Below are 14,055 nucleotides of genomic sequence, written 5' to 3'. Positions count from 1 at the left end.
AAAGAGTTGTCGGCTATTCAAGAAAAAACATATTCATTAATGCAAACTATCAAAATTGTGTCACTGATTTAGTGTATGCAAATGTTAACAAAAATAATACTATATCATATCCTAAAGTTCATTAAAGCATTTGGTGGTGTAATGTACATTCTAAAATATTATAATGAAACAATGCTAAAGTAAAAATATTCTTCAATTATTGTATTTATTTTCCACAACTTATTCTGGACAGTGTCTCTTTATGAGTTTCTTCTCCCAGGTGAAACGAATTTTCTTTTTATTTCTTATTTGTCTTTCTTTTTTTCAATTTCCTTTCTCAATATATAGAGCTTGTTCAAATCAACATGTTTCGTAGACATACACCAACTATAAACAATGGAGTTGAATTGTGAATCACTCAATTTAACTTCAATTCATCTCATTCAAATTACAATATAAAAAAAGTGCATTTAATGATATCTCTATATATGGGAGAAATTTTATATTAACTACAATTATTTAATTACTATATAGTCAAATTTATATTTTTGTGACAGAGAAATTTTTTCATCGAGTAATGTATAACTTCGAGTTTGGTGTTAAGGAGATTTTGGTTTCTCAATCTCTATTTCTTTGGTTTAGTTCAATGATTCTACAAATCAAAAGACAACAATGATATTCAATTAACTAACAGTAAGCAAAAATGAGTCATCAAATTTACAACATTTAACCAAGACACAGACAAAGAGGACAACATCTCCATGCTCTGATTCTATTTATAGACAACAGAAATATTGAATTCTATTTATAGACAAGCAAAGGCACATTCATATCACTCAATGCTCTGATTTGACCCTCACATCTCCATTTGACAGTGCACTTTGAGCTTGTGCCTGACGTTTCAGCTCCTGCACGATGTAATAAGGCCAATATTTATGTAACGAACAAAAATACTTAATTAATTCCTTGAATTCACTAAACCTGCTCAGCACTTTCAGAAAATTTAGCAATATAAATAGTCTCTTCATGCTTCTATTTACTATAGTCCTATTAAATTAACCATGTAAAATATACAGTGCAAAATGTGCAGAAAAGTCAACTCCAAGGTTCTTTAAATTGAGTGGGATTGCTTAATTTTAAGAATCATAATTGAACAGAAAAAGAATAGATGAGAACAGTCAAAGAACATAATAGTTGGTTTCTTGGAATAGAAAGCATTCCGAAATAATGTGTATTACTTTCTTCCTAAACTAATAAATCTCTCATTTTATTATTCATTATTTTGCAATACTTGAGTTGAAGAAGGTGAGCATCAAATGTAAACTTGTTCAGCATGTAGAACAACGGCCATACAAAAAGAATAAAAGTTAAAATGCAAAAAGCAATTCAAGGAAAGAAGATTAGTAAAGCTAAGGAAAAGATAAAACTAGTCATGTCATGACCTAATTTATTTCCATTATCAGTTCCAAAAAGAAGAGCAGTAAAGTTAAAATACAGAAATCAAGATATCCTAGGATCCTACAGTGAACTTAGAGCACACGAATGGCATAGCAAGGTCATTTTAAATCTCTGTTCCTCAATGAAATAAAATACCAAATAAGGAATACTTACAGCAGCTGCAGCAGCACGACTTTCTCTAAAAGTTTCAACCTCATCAGGAAAGTTTTGCTCCAATTCTTCTAAAAGATGTTTGCGCAAACTCTGCCCAAAAAGAAATGCTAGGTTAGACTAAAACTGCTTATTAAATACATAAAGCTGCAAACAGAAACAAATTCATATGTAATGAAAATAAAGAATAAGAATAGACCTTTAAGACATCAGTTTTTCCTTTGGTGATCTGATTCTTTGCAATACAGCTGTTTATAACATCTTTGGTAAATTCATCTGGATTCTTTCCATCATCAATTAGACTATAGCAAAAGATTAAACTCGGATGAGAAAAATTAAAAAAGATAAACTATATTAGGTCAAAAGAAAACTATATGAGCACATTCAAATGCAAATCACTCACTTAACAACCTCCATGGGAACCTGAATGTTGCATTTCTCTGCCAATTTAACCATGTTGTCAAGCTCTACCACAAGACCATTACTGGGATGTTTAAAGTAAAATATGATTAATTTTGAACATGAAACAAAAACAAAACAAAGAAAAAAGAAAGCATTACAGGAAAAGGATCAGAATAAAATACATGCGCTGGAGTAGAGGCATTTGAAAGGCAGCATTGAAGGTAGAAACTGTGAGGTAAAGCTGATGAATAAGGCCCAAGGTTTTCTGAATTGAGTTGCTGACCTGGTTCAGCTTCTGCATAGAATCATCAGCTCCTGCTGCAGAAGCTGTCATATCATTAGTTTGAGAAATCAATGTCCCATTTCCACCGCTCCCACCATTTCCCCCCAGAGCTGTGTTTTGTGATGAATCCATGTGTATTTTCCTATAAACAAAAAATTTATATAAAAACTTCAATCCAAAATAAATAATATAGCATTTCTCTTAAAAGTAAATCAAATGGCGTTACTGCACAGATTTAAAAAATTAAAATCATGCATGAGGTTCTTCTAATGTAAGTATAAGACCATTGGCAAATCATACTGTCATCAAACATCATGAGCTGAAGGAAAATGTTCTAGTAAAGTTGGACATGATACATTAATCTTGGATATAATCTCCAGTTAACAGGCACAAACTTTTCAAAATATCGAAACCCTCACTGTCGGGAAAAACATGTTAGAGTTACACTTGCATCCCCTTGCACTTTCCATTTCTTCCTCTTAGAGTGGCAATCCCAACACAAACATTGAATAACCATTATAGCGCAACCATAACACTAACATGAAAATTTCTGACCCGACCAAAATAGGCCATTTGTGAACCAAAGGGAAACCCAATGTCTCGAGAATTGTAAGGGATCAAAAGGGAATGAAAACTCATAACTCAACTCGTAAGAGTTTTTTACTAGTAGATAAAAAATTAAATTCATAGGTGCATCATGAAATGTAATCATATCAATTGAAATAACTCATACAAAATTCATAAAATGGGTTCATAACAATTCTTGATCACATAAGATCAAACATCATCATCCCAAAAAGGCAACAACCTCTGCATCATTTTGACTACTTGTAAACTGCCAATCAAGTAACAAACTAACCAATCGCTCTACCAGACAGGACTGAATTGTTATTAATATCATACAAACCATACAAATCATAGCATTAAGCAATTAGAAACACCACAAACAAAAAGTAGTGGAACAAAAACAAATGTAGTTTCACAAATGCATGCTATAAATGACAAGTCAAACAAAAATAAAAATAAAAATTACGTTTTGAAATATGAAAGTTTTTCCTTCAACACTACATCTGTAATCTGTTTAACTTGGCTTGTACCCTTAAAAGAAATCTCCAGTTATCGGACCCAATTTAAAACTCACTATGATTCTGTTATTTTTAAATTTGCTTGATTTCTTCTTTAACAGCACGGAATGATCATGTTCCTAAACTTCTATCCTCGTGGGGGTTTTGCTGATCGCAAACACTACAAATTTTAAAAAACGAAAAAATTCTTACAAATTATTCACACCGTTCAATTTAAACACGAGAATTAACATTACTCGCCACTTAAACAGGGATATAGTTTGTTTGTTTGTGAAATCTAAAATATGACAATAAATGAGGTATGCAGAATATGAAAAAACAATGGAGGGCTTACCTTACCTGAAAAAACAGAAGTTTTAGGTCACCAAATTTAAGGGTTCCAAGAAAGGGAAGGTGAGTGTTTATTGTTTGAAGAAGATGGTGGCGCAGCGACAACACACCCCTACGACGTCGCCTTACAGTGGTGGCTAGAGCAAGGACTTCCTTCTATGTTTGTCTCTCACACGTAGAGCGTCGTCGTTTTGCTCTGGATTTCTTAGAAAACGAATATTTACTGGCCCGGGTTACTGAAACTCTTCGGGTAAAGTCCGATCGGTTCGGGTCGCAAACATTTCCCAGTCGGTTTTCATCACTTCAAGTTTCGCTACGTTCTCGTTGTGTGTTCAAGTTTTCACTACTCTTCCATTTTCTTTCTCTTGTCCCTTTCATACAAATTAGGATGGATTATATTAGGGTTTTAATGTTTTACTCATCTTTTTCTTGGGCCTCAATTTAAGTCCATCAATTTTTTTTAAGTCTCTAAATTTTATCATATTTTTTTTTAAATTTTAATAAAATTTAATTATCCAAACTTTAAAAATAATCGAATATAATTTTGATGTAAATTTGGTTAGACTTGTCAAACAATATTTCAGGTAACATCAGAATTATTTAACGTGTTTCATATATTCTAATGCGAATATTAACTTTAAATTTCATTTAATACCTAAAAAGATTAACACCGTATTTATTAATTTTTAAAATTTTATGACTAAAATATATTAAAATTTAAAGAAATGAATTTCAACGTTTAAGTGTAAAAATAAAAAATATATTTAACTTTTTTTTTTAACCAGAGCATAATATATACTATATCTAATAAAAAGGTAATAATATTAGGGAAATATAAAATATTTAAAAAGTAATATATTATATGATTGATTATAACAATTGTAATATTACAATAACAATTATAAAAAAAAAATGTATTTATGGCATCATACGATATATCATATAATATTTAATTGTTATGTTATTTATGTATGTTTTAATATATGTAAGTTATTTACTTTGACAATCTTGAGAATAACCTAAATGTCTAAGTGTGAGTGCTTTATTTGAATGAAAAATAATTTAATGTGAAGCGATGTTTCTTTCTTTTATTTTCATATTTTTCGTTTGACGTTTTTCATTTGACGATAAAACTAAAACAAAAATTGAATTTTTTTAGAAAATCTAATATGTATTTATCTATATCTTTTTAGTTTTCATTATTGAACATTAAGTTGATAAAGAATTATTATATGAAAAATTTAAATGGAAAAAAATGACAATATTTACTTCATAGTTTTATATTTTGTATTAGTCTTACTTATCACTAATTTATAACTTACAAGACATCTTGTTACCTTAATGAACAACATAAGAAAAACTTTATCGAATATTTTAAAATAAATCAAAAGAAAAATATAAACATTTATCAGAAATATATATATACGTCTTATTTGAATTTTTATGTGTCGGTTAAGAATAACTTATCATTTAACAAAAACAAATAATTACAAAAATTAAAATCGAAATATAATTTTAACCCAATAACTAAAATAATACAGAAGAAAAAAAATAAAAAAACCATATGAAAAATTGCGTTATATATATATATATATATATATATATATATATATATATATATATATATATATATATATATATATATATATATATATATATATATATATATATATATATATTACCTAAGTCACACGCAATTGTCAACTTGTCACTGTCGAAAATTGTCCATTTTGAGTTAGGAGAGCCCTATGTTGATATTTAGATGTATAGTTTGTCAATATGTTTGCCAAACTTTATTCTTTAAGAGAAAATTAATTAATGAAATGAAGGTTAAGCATACTTTTTTTTTGCCTCCCCTGTCTATACAATCTAAGTAAAAGTTTTGTGCATTTTTGTAATTTTTACAAATAAAGTAAAATAAAAGAGAAAATGACAAGAAGATAAGAAAAAATATGAAATCACAATAATATATTAGTGGTTAAATATGTTTTTATCATATAAAAAATTAGAATTAGTCTTCTTTTCATAATTTTAGATTAATTTAACTTATCCACTCTAAAAATACATGAATTTATTTTTTAAATCAAATTTGTTTACTTTAATTTTGTTAAAAAATTAAATCTAGTAAAATTTGAATAAAATGACAAAATTAATACATTTATCAAATTAATCGACTAAATTCAATCAAAATATTAAAAAATGAACTAATTTCAATTTACACCAAACCATATTATATTTACCTTATATTATTTATTATATGTGTTTTTTACATGCATGATATTTGAACAAAACCATACAAACGAAATACTATTTTTCTTTTTCTTTTATTGTGAAAGTATGAAATGTTTGATCCACATGGTAAGGTGAAACTCTCATGTCCATGAATTACAAATATGAAATATTGTTTTTTTTTAAAAAAAAAAAACTGTATTAACAAATTAAACAGGTGTAGAAATAAAGTGATTTTAAGGTATAATGGATCGCAAATTTATATCAATTTTAATCGTAGACGTTTAAGCAATTAAAAGTAAACTTTATTAAAAGTATTTTATTATACATTCGATGATTTTAATATAATAAATAATCTTAAAATTGGTGCTAACAAATGTTCAAATTAATATAAGCAAATATTTGACAAAAAATTATTTGAATTTAATATAAATAGACTGATAATGTAAGAGTATCTATTCTATTATACAGTCACAAAATTCCGCATGTGATTATAAAATTTGCGTTGACTTTCATACTGAATTTTTACCAATAAATAAACGAGTTTGAATTAGTTTAACATAGATTGATAATAAAAAATATATATTTTTATTGTCACGCAACTACAATTTATTAAATGAAAAATTAAATTTTCATAATAAAAATGGTAAAAATCTGTCAAACATAAATTTTAATTAGTTGAATTAAAAATATAGAAAACTTTACATTAATAGCTTTGAAAATTAAATTCCATTGGTTATATTCTTCCTACCTCTAAACGAAGTAAAACAACTAGGGAAGTTATCAAAGTAGATATACAAGTACAATCATCTTTAATTAAAAGAAAAGTAAGCAAATTCTTTCAAAATTAAATTGCTTCATATCTAAATCATAGGTATATTTTAATCAAATATTGCAAAAAATATTCGAAATGAAGTAAAATTATATTAAAATACCCAAACAAAAATTACAAAATTTTATATGTCTTTTATATTACTAATCTTAGTGTAGATTGCGTAAACAATCTGATTAAATTTTGATGAGAGCCTGAAAGTAAAATTCTCCAAAAATGCTTTAAAGCTCTGTTCTATTAAAACTCTGATCCTGTCTTGTCACGAAGGAAAAGAACAAGAGAAGTTACAAAATCAGAGGCTGAAACAGTGAAGTTTGATGCAACACGGTAAATACACATTAATGTGGGTACAAAATGGGGCAAGAAAAAATGAGACCAGCTTGAAGATTCTGCATCCTTATTATTATTCCTCACACCCTCATGACGAGGTTGCAACTCTGAATACGAGAAGTCGTAGGAACAGCCAACACTTAACAACAAATCCAGATTCACTCTTTCATTCATACACTTGTTTCATCAATTATCTCCAAAATCCACACCTACTAGTCAATAATACTATCTTTGAGTACACTTTTTCTTCTTCTCTCACTGTTCACTCTCCTTCCTTCACTCCATTGACTCTGCACCACCCCTTTCATCTTTGGTTGGTAAGATCACCAAAATGGGAAAAATAAAAATCCTACCTTTTGCTTCTGTTCTTTAGAAAATCTCTGTTTTGTTTTTTAATACCCATGTGCTGTATTTTTGTTGTTCCCAACATCACATGTTCGAATGTTGATTTGGCACCCCCGATAGATCTCATATTGTGGCACAGAAGTTTCTGAAATTTTTATGACCATGTGATGAATTTCACTCCTTTTTTTTTCATCTTTTAACCTCCCATCTTTTATATTTTTCGCATTTGGGGAGAGTTTATGTTTCTAGAGAGCCATCCTTGGATTTCGCACAGAGGAAGAAAATCGAAGAGGAGAGTAGAGGGCGTGGCGACTTCGTCTGAGTCGGAAGGGCTTCCCATAGTGGCCGGTGTTGTCGGCGGCGACTGCGTCTGAGCAAGGAAGGTGTGACCACAGGTTTTGCTGATTTGTAAGTTCGTAGTGATTTCGCGAGTTCACGCTTTCAACACTTTTTCACTCCAGATTTATGGAAAAACTCTGTTTCTAGCATTGATACTCACCTTTAACTTTATGCTTCAACAATCACTTTATCGCATAGATTTTTTTGATTCTTAGTAGGTGAATTTCATGGTTATTGTTGGTCATTATCTCAAAAAGTGCAAGTTTACACATATGACAATCTGTCCTGAAATTTAGATTAGAAATACTTTTACAAGATGAGAATCATGATCAGTTAGATTGTCTTTTGATAGAATTTGTGAACCATAAATCTGTTTTTCCTTCAGTAACTTCTACACTTCTCCAGAACTAAAATTGTCTTTTGTAACAACTGGTTTTGGATTATAGGTATGTAGGTTTTTGGAAGTCTCTAAGCTATCCTTTATACAAGAGTATGGTCCAAAACTAAAAGAAGGATATGTAATGGTGAAGCATTTGTCAAATATTTCACAGGATTTAGATGTATCATGTTTCCCGTGCAATTGGTTTCATTGTTGTAATACATGTTTAATTTATCTACTAGTATATTTCCAGTTAAGAATGTAATCATAATCAATACTATTATTTAATATGTTCTTTAGTTGATTTATCATTAATAAATGTAATCCATAAAATATCATTATTTAATATGTTTCTTATGTTTTGGTAAGAAACCCATCTCTAAATTCTTATCTTTCAACATGTTTTACAGTAATCTTATGTGTTTAATATTTCAATTAAATAGTTCATATATATATATATATAATTATTGATTTAACTACTAACATTTTTATGCCTTTTTCTTAATCTGTAGATGAGAACACCACATCTATAAATTGAAGTTCTTGCAAATTATACGCAAATAAATGAGGTTGTGAGGCATGGTTATATGAAACTTGAGGTAAGGTTTTCTTGTCATTTATTTTCTAGATTTTTCTCTCACACTAGTATGGAGATGACATGGTATCAAGTGAGTTCGTGTTTTGGTTTGAGTGTTACATGTTTGTTCACCATATCTTTCAAGTTTGCCACTACTACAGATTGTTATAAAGACCTCGGACTCTATTCAAGATAATCACATAACACATCAAGTCATGAAACAATAAATCATTTTCTAGTTTAATAAGTTCATGATACAATTGTCTAAGGAAACGTAAGTAGCATGTTACTTAGATTTTCAACATTTTAATATTTGACAAAGTAGCAATTTGTTACTTAGATTTTCTTGGTGGCTTGTCAATATTTTTTAAATGATTCTGAACCATGTGAGAGAAAGATTTTAGTTCATGTTTACAAGGATTGTTTTGTCGCTTCTTGTAATAGAAATGTCAAGTGAATTCTCAACAAGCATGGACAACACAAGGAGCCATTAAGCTTGAGGGACCCTTGGCCTCCAATTAATTATATTATTTCTCTTTGGCCTCTAGACAATACTATTTCACTGAATCTGCTGAATTCAAGTATTTACGTTTTGCTTTAAAAAGAATTGGAGATGCTCTTGTTAGTAAGAAGTCTATGAAATTATATATACATATGGCTTGTTCAACCTATTTCTACTTTAGATAGGAAAGGAGAATTCATTATTCTCCTTTGTTATGCATATATCTTTTACAATGAGCATCAGACACAAGACAAGACGACTAATTTTAGTTAATGTTCAACAAAACACAACTATATTTAATATAAAATAATTATTATCTTGCTTGAATATTGAAAATCCTACAAGTTAGTTTCTGATTTTCTTGCACTCTACCATGTGGCCTTAGCAACTTTTACATGTGACAAGGTTCTAGATGCCGCTGAAGCTTCTGAAAAACAAACTCTTTCTGCCACTTCCAAAGCTACATCAAGAGTGGTTTCTAACAGGTAAATATAGCCTTACAAATTTTTCTCTCACATGTTTTCAAATTCAGTTTTATTACTTATTTTAAGTTTAAGCAATCTAGTTACTATCTTTTCACAAAATTGTTAAACTTAGATATATAACTTTTACTAGAATAATGCACTCTAACCTGTTTAGAAAATACTTCAAATAAGAGTAGACTAATTGTTATACTTATGAAATGATATTTAAGTAATACGCATATGCTTTTTTTTCTAAAGTTGAATTTGATAGATAAGATTTGGTTGGTTTGGGGAAAGTGCAAGGGAAGCTACTGAACATGTATTTGCGACTACTGGACATGCTGCAAACACTGCTTGGAATGTCTTTAAGATACAAAAAGCTTTAACTCCAGCTTCTTCAGCAATCGACCTTGTATGAATTATGATTGATTGTATGAATCAATCATAAATTACTCACTGCATAACTCATAATCTAGTACTTAACTTTAGTTAACCTTGTATATACCGATTAAAATCTTGTTGTCAATGAAAACAAATTTTTATTCAATGATTTGTAAGTTTATCTATAAACATTTTCTAAATCTTACATCTCTTGCAGTGAACATGGTTAAATTGTTATATACATGTAAATATACTATAATTAAGAAATTTCATGACAGTTTTAATATATAAAATAAAACAATGAAGATGCATGTGTGAGTGTAAAGGGGAAAATGTGAGAAGAGAAAAATATGCACTACATAATATAATACTATCTTTGAGTACACTTTTTCTTCTTCTCTCACTATTCACTCTCCTTCCTTCACTCCATTGACTCTGCACCACCCCTTTCATCTTTGGTTGGTAAGATCACCAAAATGGGAAAAATAAAAATCCTACCTTTTGCTTCTGTTCTTTAGAAAATCTCTGTTTTGTTTTTTAATACCCATGTGCTGTATTTTTGTTGTTCCCAACATCACATGTTCGAATGTTGATTTGGCACCCCTGATAGATCATATATTGTGGCACAGAAGTTTCTGAAATTTTTATGACCATGTGATGAATTTCACTCCTTTTTTTTCAGTGGTGACTTCCTTCACATTCAAAATTGGATCTTACACAGAACCAAGAGGCTGGTTGCCGTAAAAGTTTTTTTTTTTTTTTCTTTGGTTTTGATTTGTAATTGTGAGCAAGATGCAATCTAGGGGTGTGGCCCTTGAAGAGGGAAAGGAAAGAAGCAGCCAATCGAAGCCTCTGAGACCACTGCGGCTACTTGTGTTGTTTTTTTCTCTCTGTGTTGTGTTTTCGGTCATTAGCATATACACAGTTAAGCATTTTGGAATTGAGAGTGTAGCGACTACAATGAGTTCTAATTTTCAGCCATGTTATTATGAGGAACATGGTGGTTTGGATAAGTGGATTAGACCACCTTTGAGCCTGATCCACAACATGAGTGACAAAGAACTGCTGTGGAGGGCTTCTTTTGTTCCAAGGATCAAGGATTATCCATATCCTAGAATTCCCAAGATTGCATTCATGTTCCTGACCAAGGGACCATTGCCTCTGGCACCCCTTTGGGAGAGATTTTTCAAGGGGCATGAGAAGTTGTTTTCCATATATATTCATTCACTGCCCTCATATCAACCTCAGTTTCCTCCTACATCTGTCTTTTACGGCAGGCAAATCCCTAGCCAGGTAAGGCCATATTCGTCTTATGCTGCTATTTGTTGATGAAACTGCACTTGCTCTTTTTACCCTTGTAACTACCTTTGATCTGAAGTTGCCTATGCTTAATTGCTGCAAGTTTAGTAGTTTAAACTTTATATGTTAATCTCTGTTCACAAATGTTATGTCTTCTTTTAAGTCCTGTTTGTGATTGTTTTAAGCTTTTTATGAGAATTTAGCTACTGATGGTGGTGGCATCAGTGCATTTGATTATAGTTGCATCTTACTTTCTGAATTCTGCCTTGTGTGGTGATGGTAATGTTGATTTTTTATCAGTGTTAAATGGTTAGAGTATCAAGTTGCTAGACTTTTAGGTAAGGAATTCAGCAAGTCATATCAGTGGATGCAAAACTTTCAGGTTTACCGTGTTGTGAACTTAGGTTTCTAATGTGCTTGAGTCAAGGTTGTAATCTTTCAATACCAGTGTGATTAAAAGAATCATACACTTTACTTACAAGATAAAGTTAGTTTTACAAGGTGGTGAACCATGGAATGTATTAACCTTGGATTAGCAGGAACATATAAAACAGTAGATATAAATATAATACTACCTAATTATCTATAACTTGTTACCTGTTTAGAATTGTCCGTTTACGAAATATCATTGCATCTACAAATCTTATGTAGTGTTGCATTTGAAAGACATAGGTTTGAGAGAAAGATAAAAAATTTTATCCTGGGAAAATGCTTGAGCTTGCTTCCTAGGAGAGGTATGGCAGTCATTGAAAGTTATGTGTTCATGTTTCCTTTTGTAATACTAAGATAATAGATTATCATCGTGGAACATTTTAGATTGCTAAGCTCAATGGCCTACTTTTTTAAAATCTTAAGCTATTAGGTAAACCACAAGATCGGTTCTAGAGCCATTATTTTGTCCTTAAGGAGTAAACAATACACACATAAGCACTCTATTTTGTGCTAAAATTGAAATCAATAATGCAGGACAAGGGTGAAAAGGATCTAATTCCAAAATCACTTGGTCACAGAGGCTTGAATATAAAGGACTAATGCTTCTAAAAGTTTGCATTGTTAGAAAAAGGCACAAGATTAGCTTTATATGTCAATTTCTGTTCAAGGATTGCGGTTTTCAATCGTATGAAAAGGGTAGAGGGAGACCAAAAATGACTCTACAGGAAGTTCTCAAGAGAGATCTTATGATGAATATCTCTAAGGATTTGGTCTTTAAATTAGACCAATAGTTATTGTATGATCCATGTAACCAAACTTCATCTAGTGGCATAAGACTTTTGTTGCTTTTCATAGCTATGGATTTGCAGCCTTGCATATCTGATTTTCATAAGACTTTTTCATTTACACCATGAATTTGCTGCATTTTTAGAATTGATAACTTAAGATTAGTCTTGTGCCACCTATTTTGACTTAAGCTCTCTTACATTTTTTTCTCAGCAATGAGTTTTCCATCCAAGCTTTTAACACACATGGAAGCTATACTTGTTTCTAACTTATATTAACTTTCTTTTGACCATGAAAATTTTCTGCAAGATCTTATGATTTCTTTTGACGCCTCTGATGATGATCTTTGTGTAGGTTTCTGAGTGGGGAAGGATGAGCATGTGTGATGCTGAAAGAAGACTCCTTGGTAATGCATTGCTTGACATGTCCAACGAGTGGTTCATACTTGTCTCTGAGTCATGCATTCCCCTCTACAACTTCAGTTTTATCTACCATTACACAATGAAGTCCAAACACAGCTTCATGGGTGCATTCGATGATCAGGGTCCATTTGGAAGAGGGCGCTACAACGAGAACATGGCCCCTCTGGTGAACATCACTGAGTGGCGCAAGGGCTCGCAATGGTTCGAAGTGAACCGGAAGCTCGCCGTCACCATTGTTGAAGACACGAAGTTCCATCCGGTATTCGAGCGATATTGCCGGCCGGCGTGCTACGTCGACGAGCACTACTTTCCGACGATGCTCACCATTCAAGCTGCAAATGTTTTGGCCAATAGAAGCTTAACTTGGGTGGACTGGTCTAGGGGTGGAGCTCACCCAGCTACATTTGGAAGAAATGACATCACTGAGGAGTTTTTCAACAGCGTACGAGGAGGTTCTACATGTTTGTACAACAATAGAAACTCTTCTGTTTGTGTGCTTTTCGCCAGAAAATTTGCTCCTAGTGCTTTGGAACCTTTGTTACAAATGGTGGATTCAAAGGTATTGAACTATTGACATATATTTTGTTGTCACTTTCCATTGAAACTTGAGGGAAAATAGAGATGTAGAATAAAGTGCTTAGATATACTAGTGAGATTCATGATGACTTATGGGACGTGTCAACACCCAATTTCGTCATGATAATTACATTGTTGGAGAGTGCTAGGTGGTAGAGTGACCCCATTTCATACACAAGTTGAGTCATTTTTGAATGTACAAAAGAGACCTGTTTGATCATACTTTTGTTTAATATTAACTCCATGGATCTTTGTTCTTCTTCTCGTTTTTACTTTTTAAGGTTTTTACAGATCGGAGATTGTGACATAATTGTTCACCCCTCTTCTCCTTAATTTGACAATTGAGATATGAGAAATAATGGAGGTTCAAAAAAGTGTTCTTGTGAAACAAGAAAGACTGAAACTTTTGAACTCAGTGTAAGGAAATTGATTAAAACTATTGTTTTATGAAACTTAGAAAAATACTAATTTTTAG

General features: G+C 31.0%; 2 protein-coding genes across 6 annotated transcripts; one reads left to right on the top strand and one right to left on the bottom strand.

The window, feature by feature from the left end:
- Nucleotides 1–640: 640 nt before the first annotated feature.
- LOC114193572 (mediator of RNA polymerase II transcription subunit 10b-like) lies at nt 641–4,056 on the bottom strand. 2 transcript variants are annotated; one of them, XM_028083427.2, is made up of 6 exons: nt 3,692–4,056; nt 2,172–2,414; nt 1,991–2,071; nt 1,787–1,889; nt 1,591–1,680; nt 641–887 (listed from the first exon to the last, which is right to left on the bottom strand). In XM_028083427.2, exons 2-6 carry the CDS (start codon nt 2,402–2,404, stop codon nt 816–818), a joined length of 579 nt encoding a protein of 192 aa, XP_027939228.1. In that variant the 5' UTR covers nt 2,405–2,414; nt 3,692–4,056; the 3' UTR covers nt 641–815. The 2 variants fall into 2 exon arrangements, with proteins under 2 accessions (XP_027939228.1, XP_027939227.1); XM_028083426.2 differs by having other exon boundaries at nt 3,697–4,054.
- A 3,053-nt stretch (nt 4,057–7,109) lies between these two features.
- LOC114194306 (Core-2/I-branching beta-1,6-N-acetylglucosaminyltransferase family protein) lies at nt 7,110–13,839 on the top strand. 4 transcript variants are annotated; one of them, XM_028084436.2, is made up of 5 exons: nt 7,110–7,806; nt 8,654–8,740; nt 9,626–9,705; nt 10,748–11,358; nt 12,937–13,839. In XM_028084436.2, the coding sequence occupies exons 4-5, from the start codon at nt 10,858–10,860 to the stop codon at nt 13,576–13,578; spliced, it is 1,143 nt and encodes a 380-aa protein (XP_027940237.1). In that variant the 5' UTR covers nt 7,110–7,806; nt 8,654–8,740; nt 9,626–9,705; nt 10,748–10,857; the 3' UTR covers nt 13,579–13,839. The 4 variants fall into 4 exon arrangements, with proteins under 4 accessions (XP_027940237.1, XP_085521862.1, XP_027940235.1 ...); XM_085665736.1 differs by having other exon boundaries at nt 9,606–9,705; XM_028084434.2 differs by having other exon boundaries at nt 7,110–7,831.
- The last annotated feature ends 216 nt before the right edge of the window (nt 13,840–14,055 follow it).

The sequence above is a fragment of the Vigna unguiculata genome, chromosome 8 (assembly GCF_037176805.1).
Source record: "Vigna unguiculata cultivar grain cowpea cultivar isolate G323 ecotype 2 chromosome 8, ASM3717680v1, whole genome shotgun sequence".
In the NCBI taxonomy this organism is placed as follows: Eukaryota; Viridiplantae; Streptophyta; class Magnoliopsida; order Fabales; family Fabaceae; genus Vigna; species Vigna unguiculata.
This window is presented reverse-complemented; position numbering and strand designations above follow the sequence as displayed.

What these genes read in the sequence shown, in the direction of transcription:
- LOC114193572 (XM_028083427.2), bottom strand. Translation starts at nt 2,404, where the DNA reads ATGGATTCATCACAAAACACAGCTCTGGGGGGAAATGGTGGGAGCGGT. An exon ending in ATGCCTCTACTCCAGCGCAT is followed by an intron (nt 2,072 to 2,171) that starts GTATTTTATTCT and finishes TAAACATCCCAG; the next exon opens with TAATGGTCTTGTGGTAGAGC. An exon ending in GTTCCCATGGAGGTTGTTAA is followed by an intron (nt 1,890 to 1,990) that starts GTGAGTGATTTG and finishes CTTTTGCTATAG; the next exon opens with TCTAATTGATGATGGAAAGA.
- LOC114194306 (XM_028084436.2), top strand. Translation starts at nt 10,858, where the DNA reads ATGCAATCTAGGGGTGTGGCCCTTGAAGAGGGAAAGGAAAGAAGCAGC. An exon ending in GCAGGCAAATCCCTAGCCAG is followed by an intron (nt 11,359 to 12,936) that starts GTAAGGCCATAT and finishes ATCTTTGTGTAG; the next exon opens with GTTTCTGAGTGGGGAAGGAT.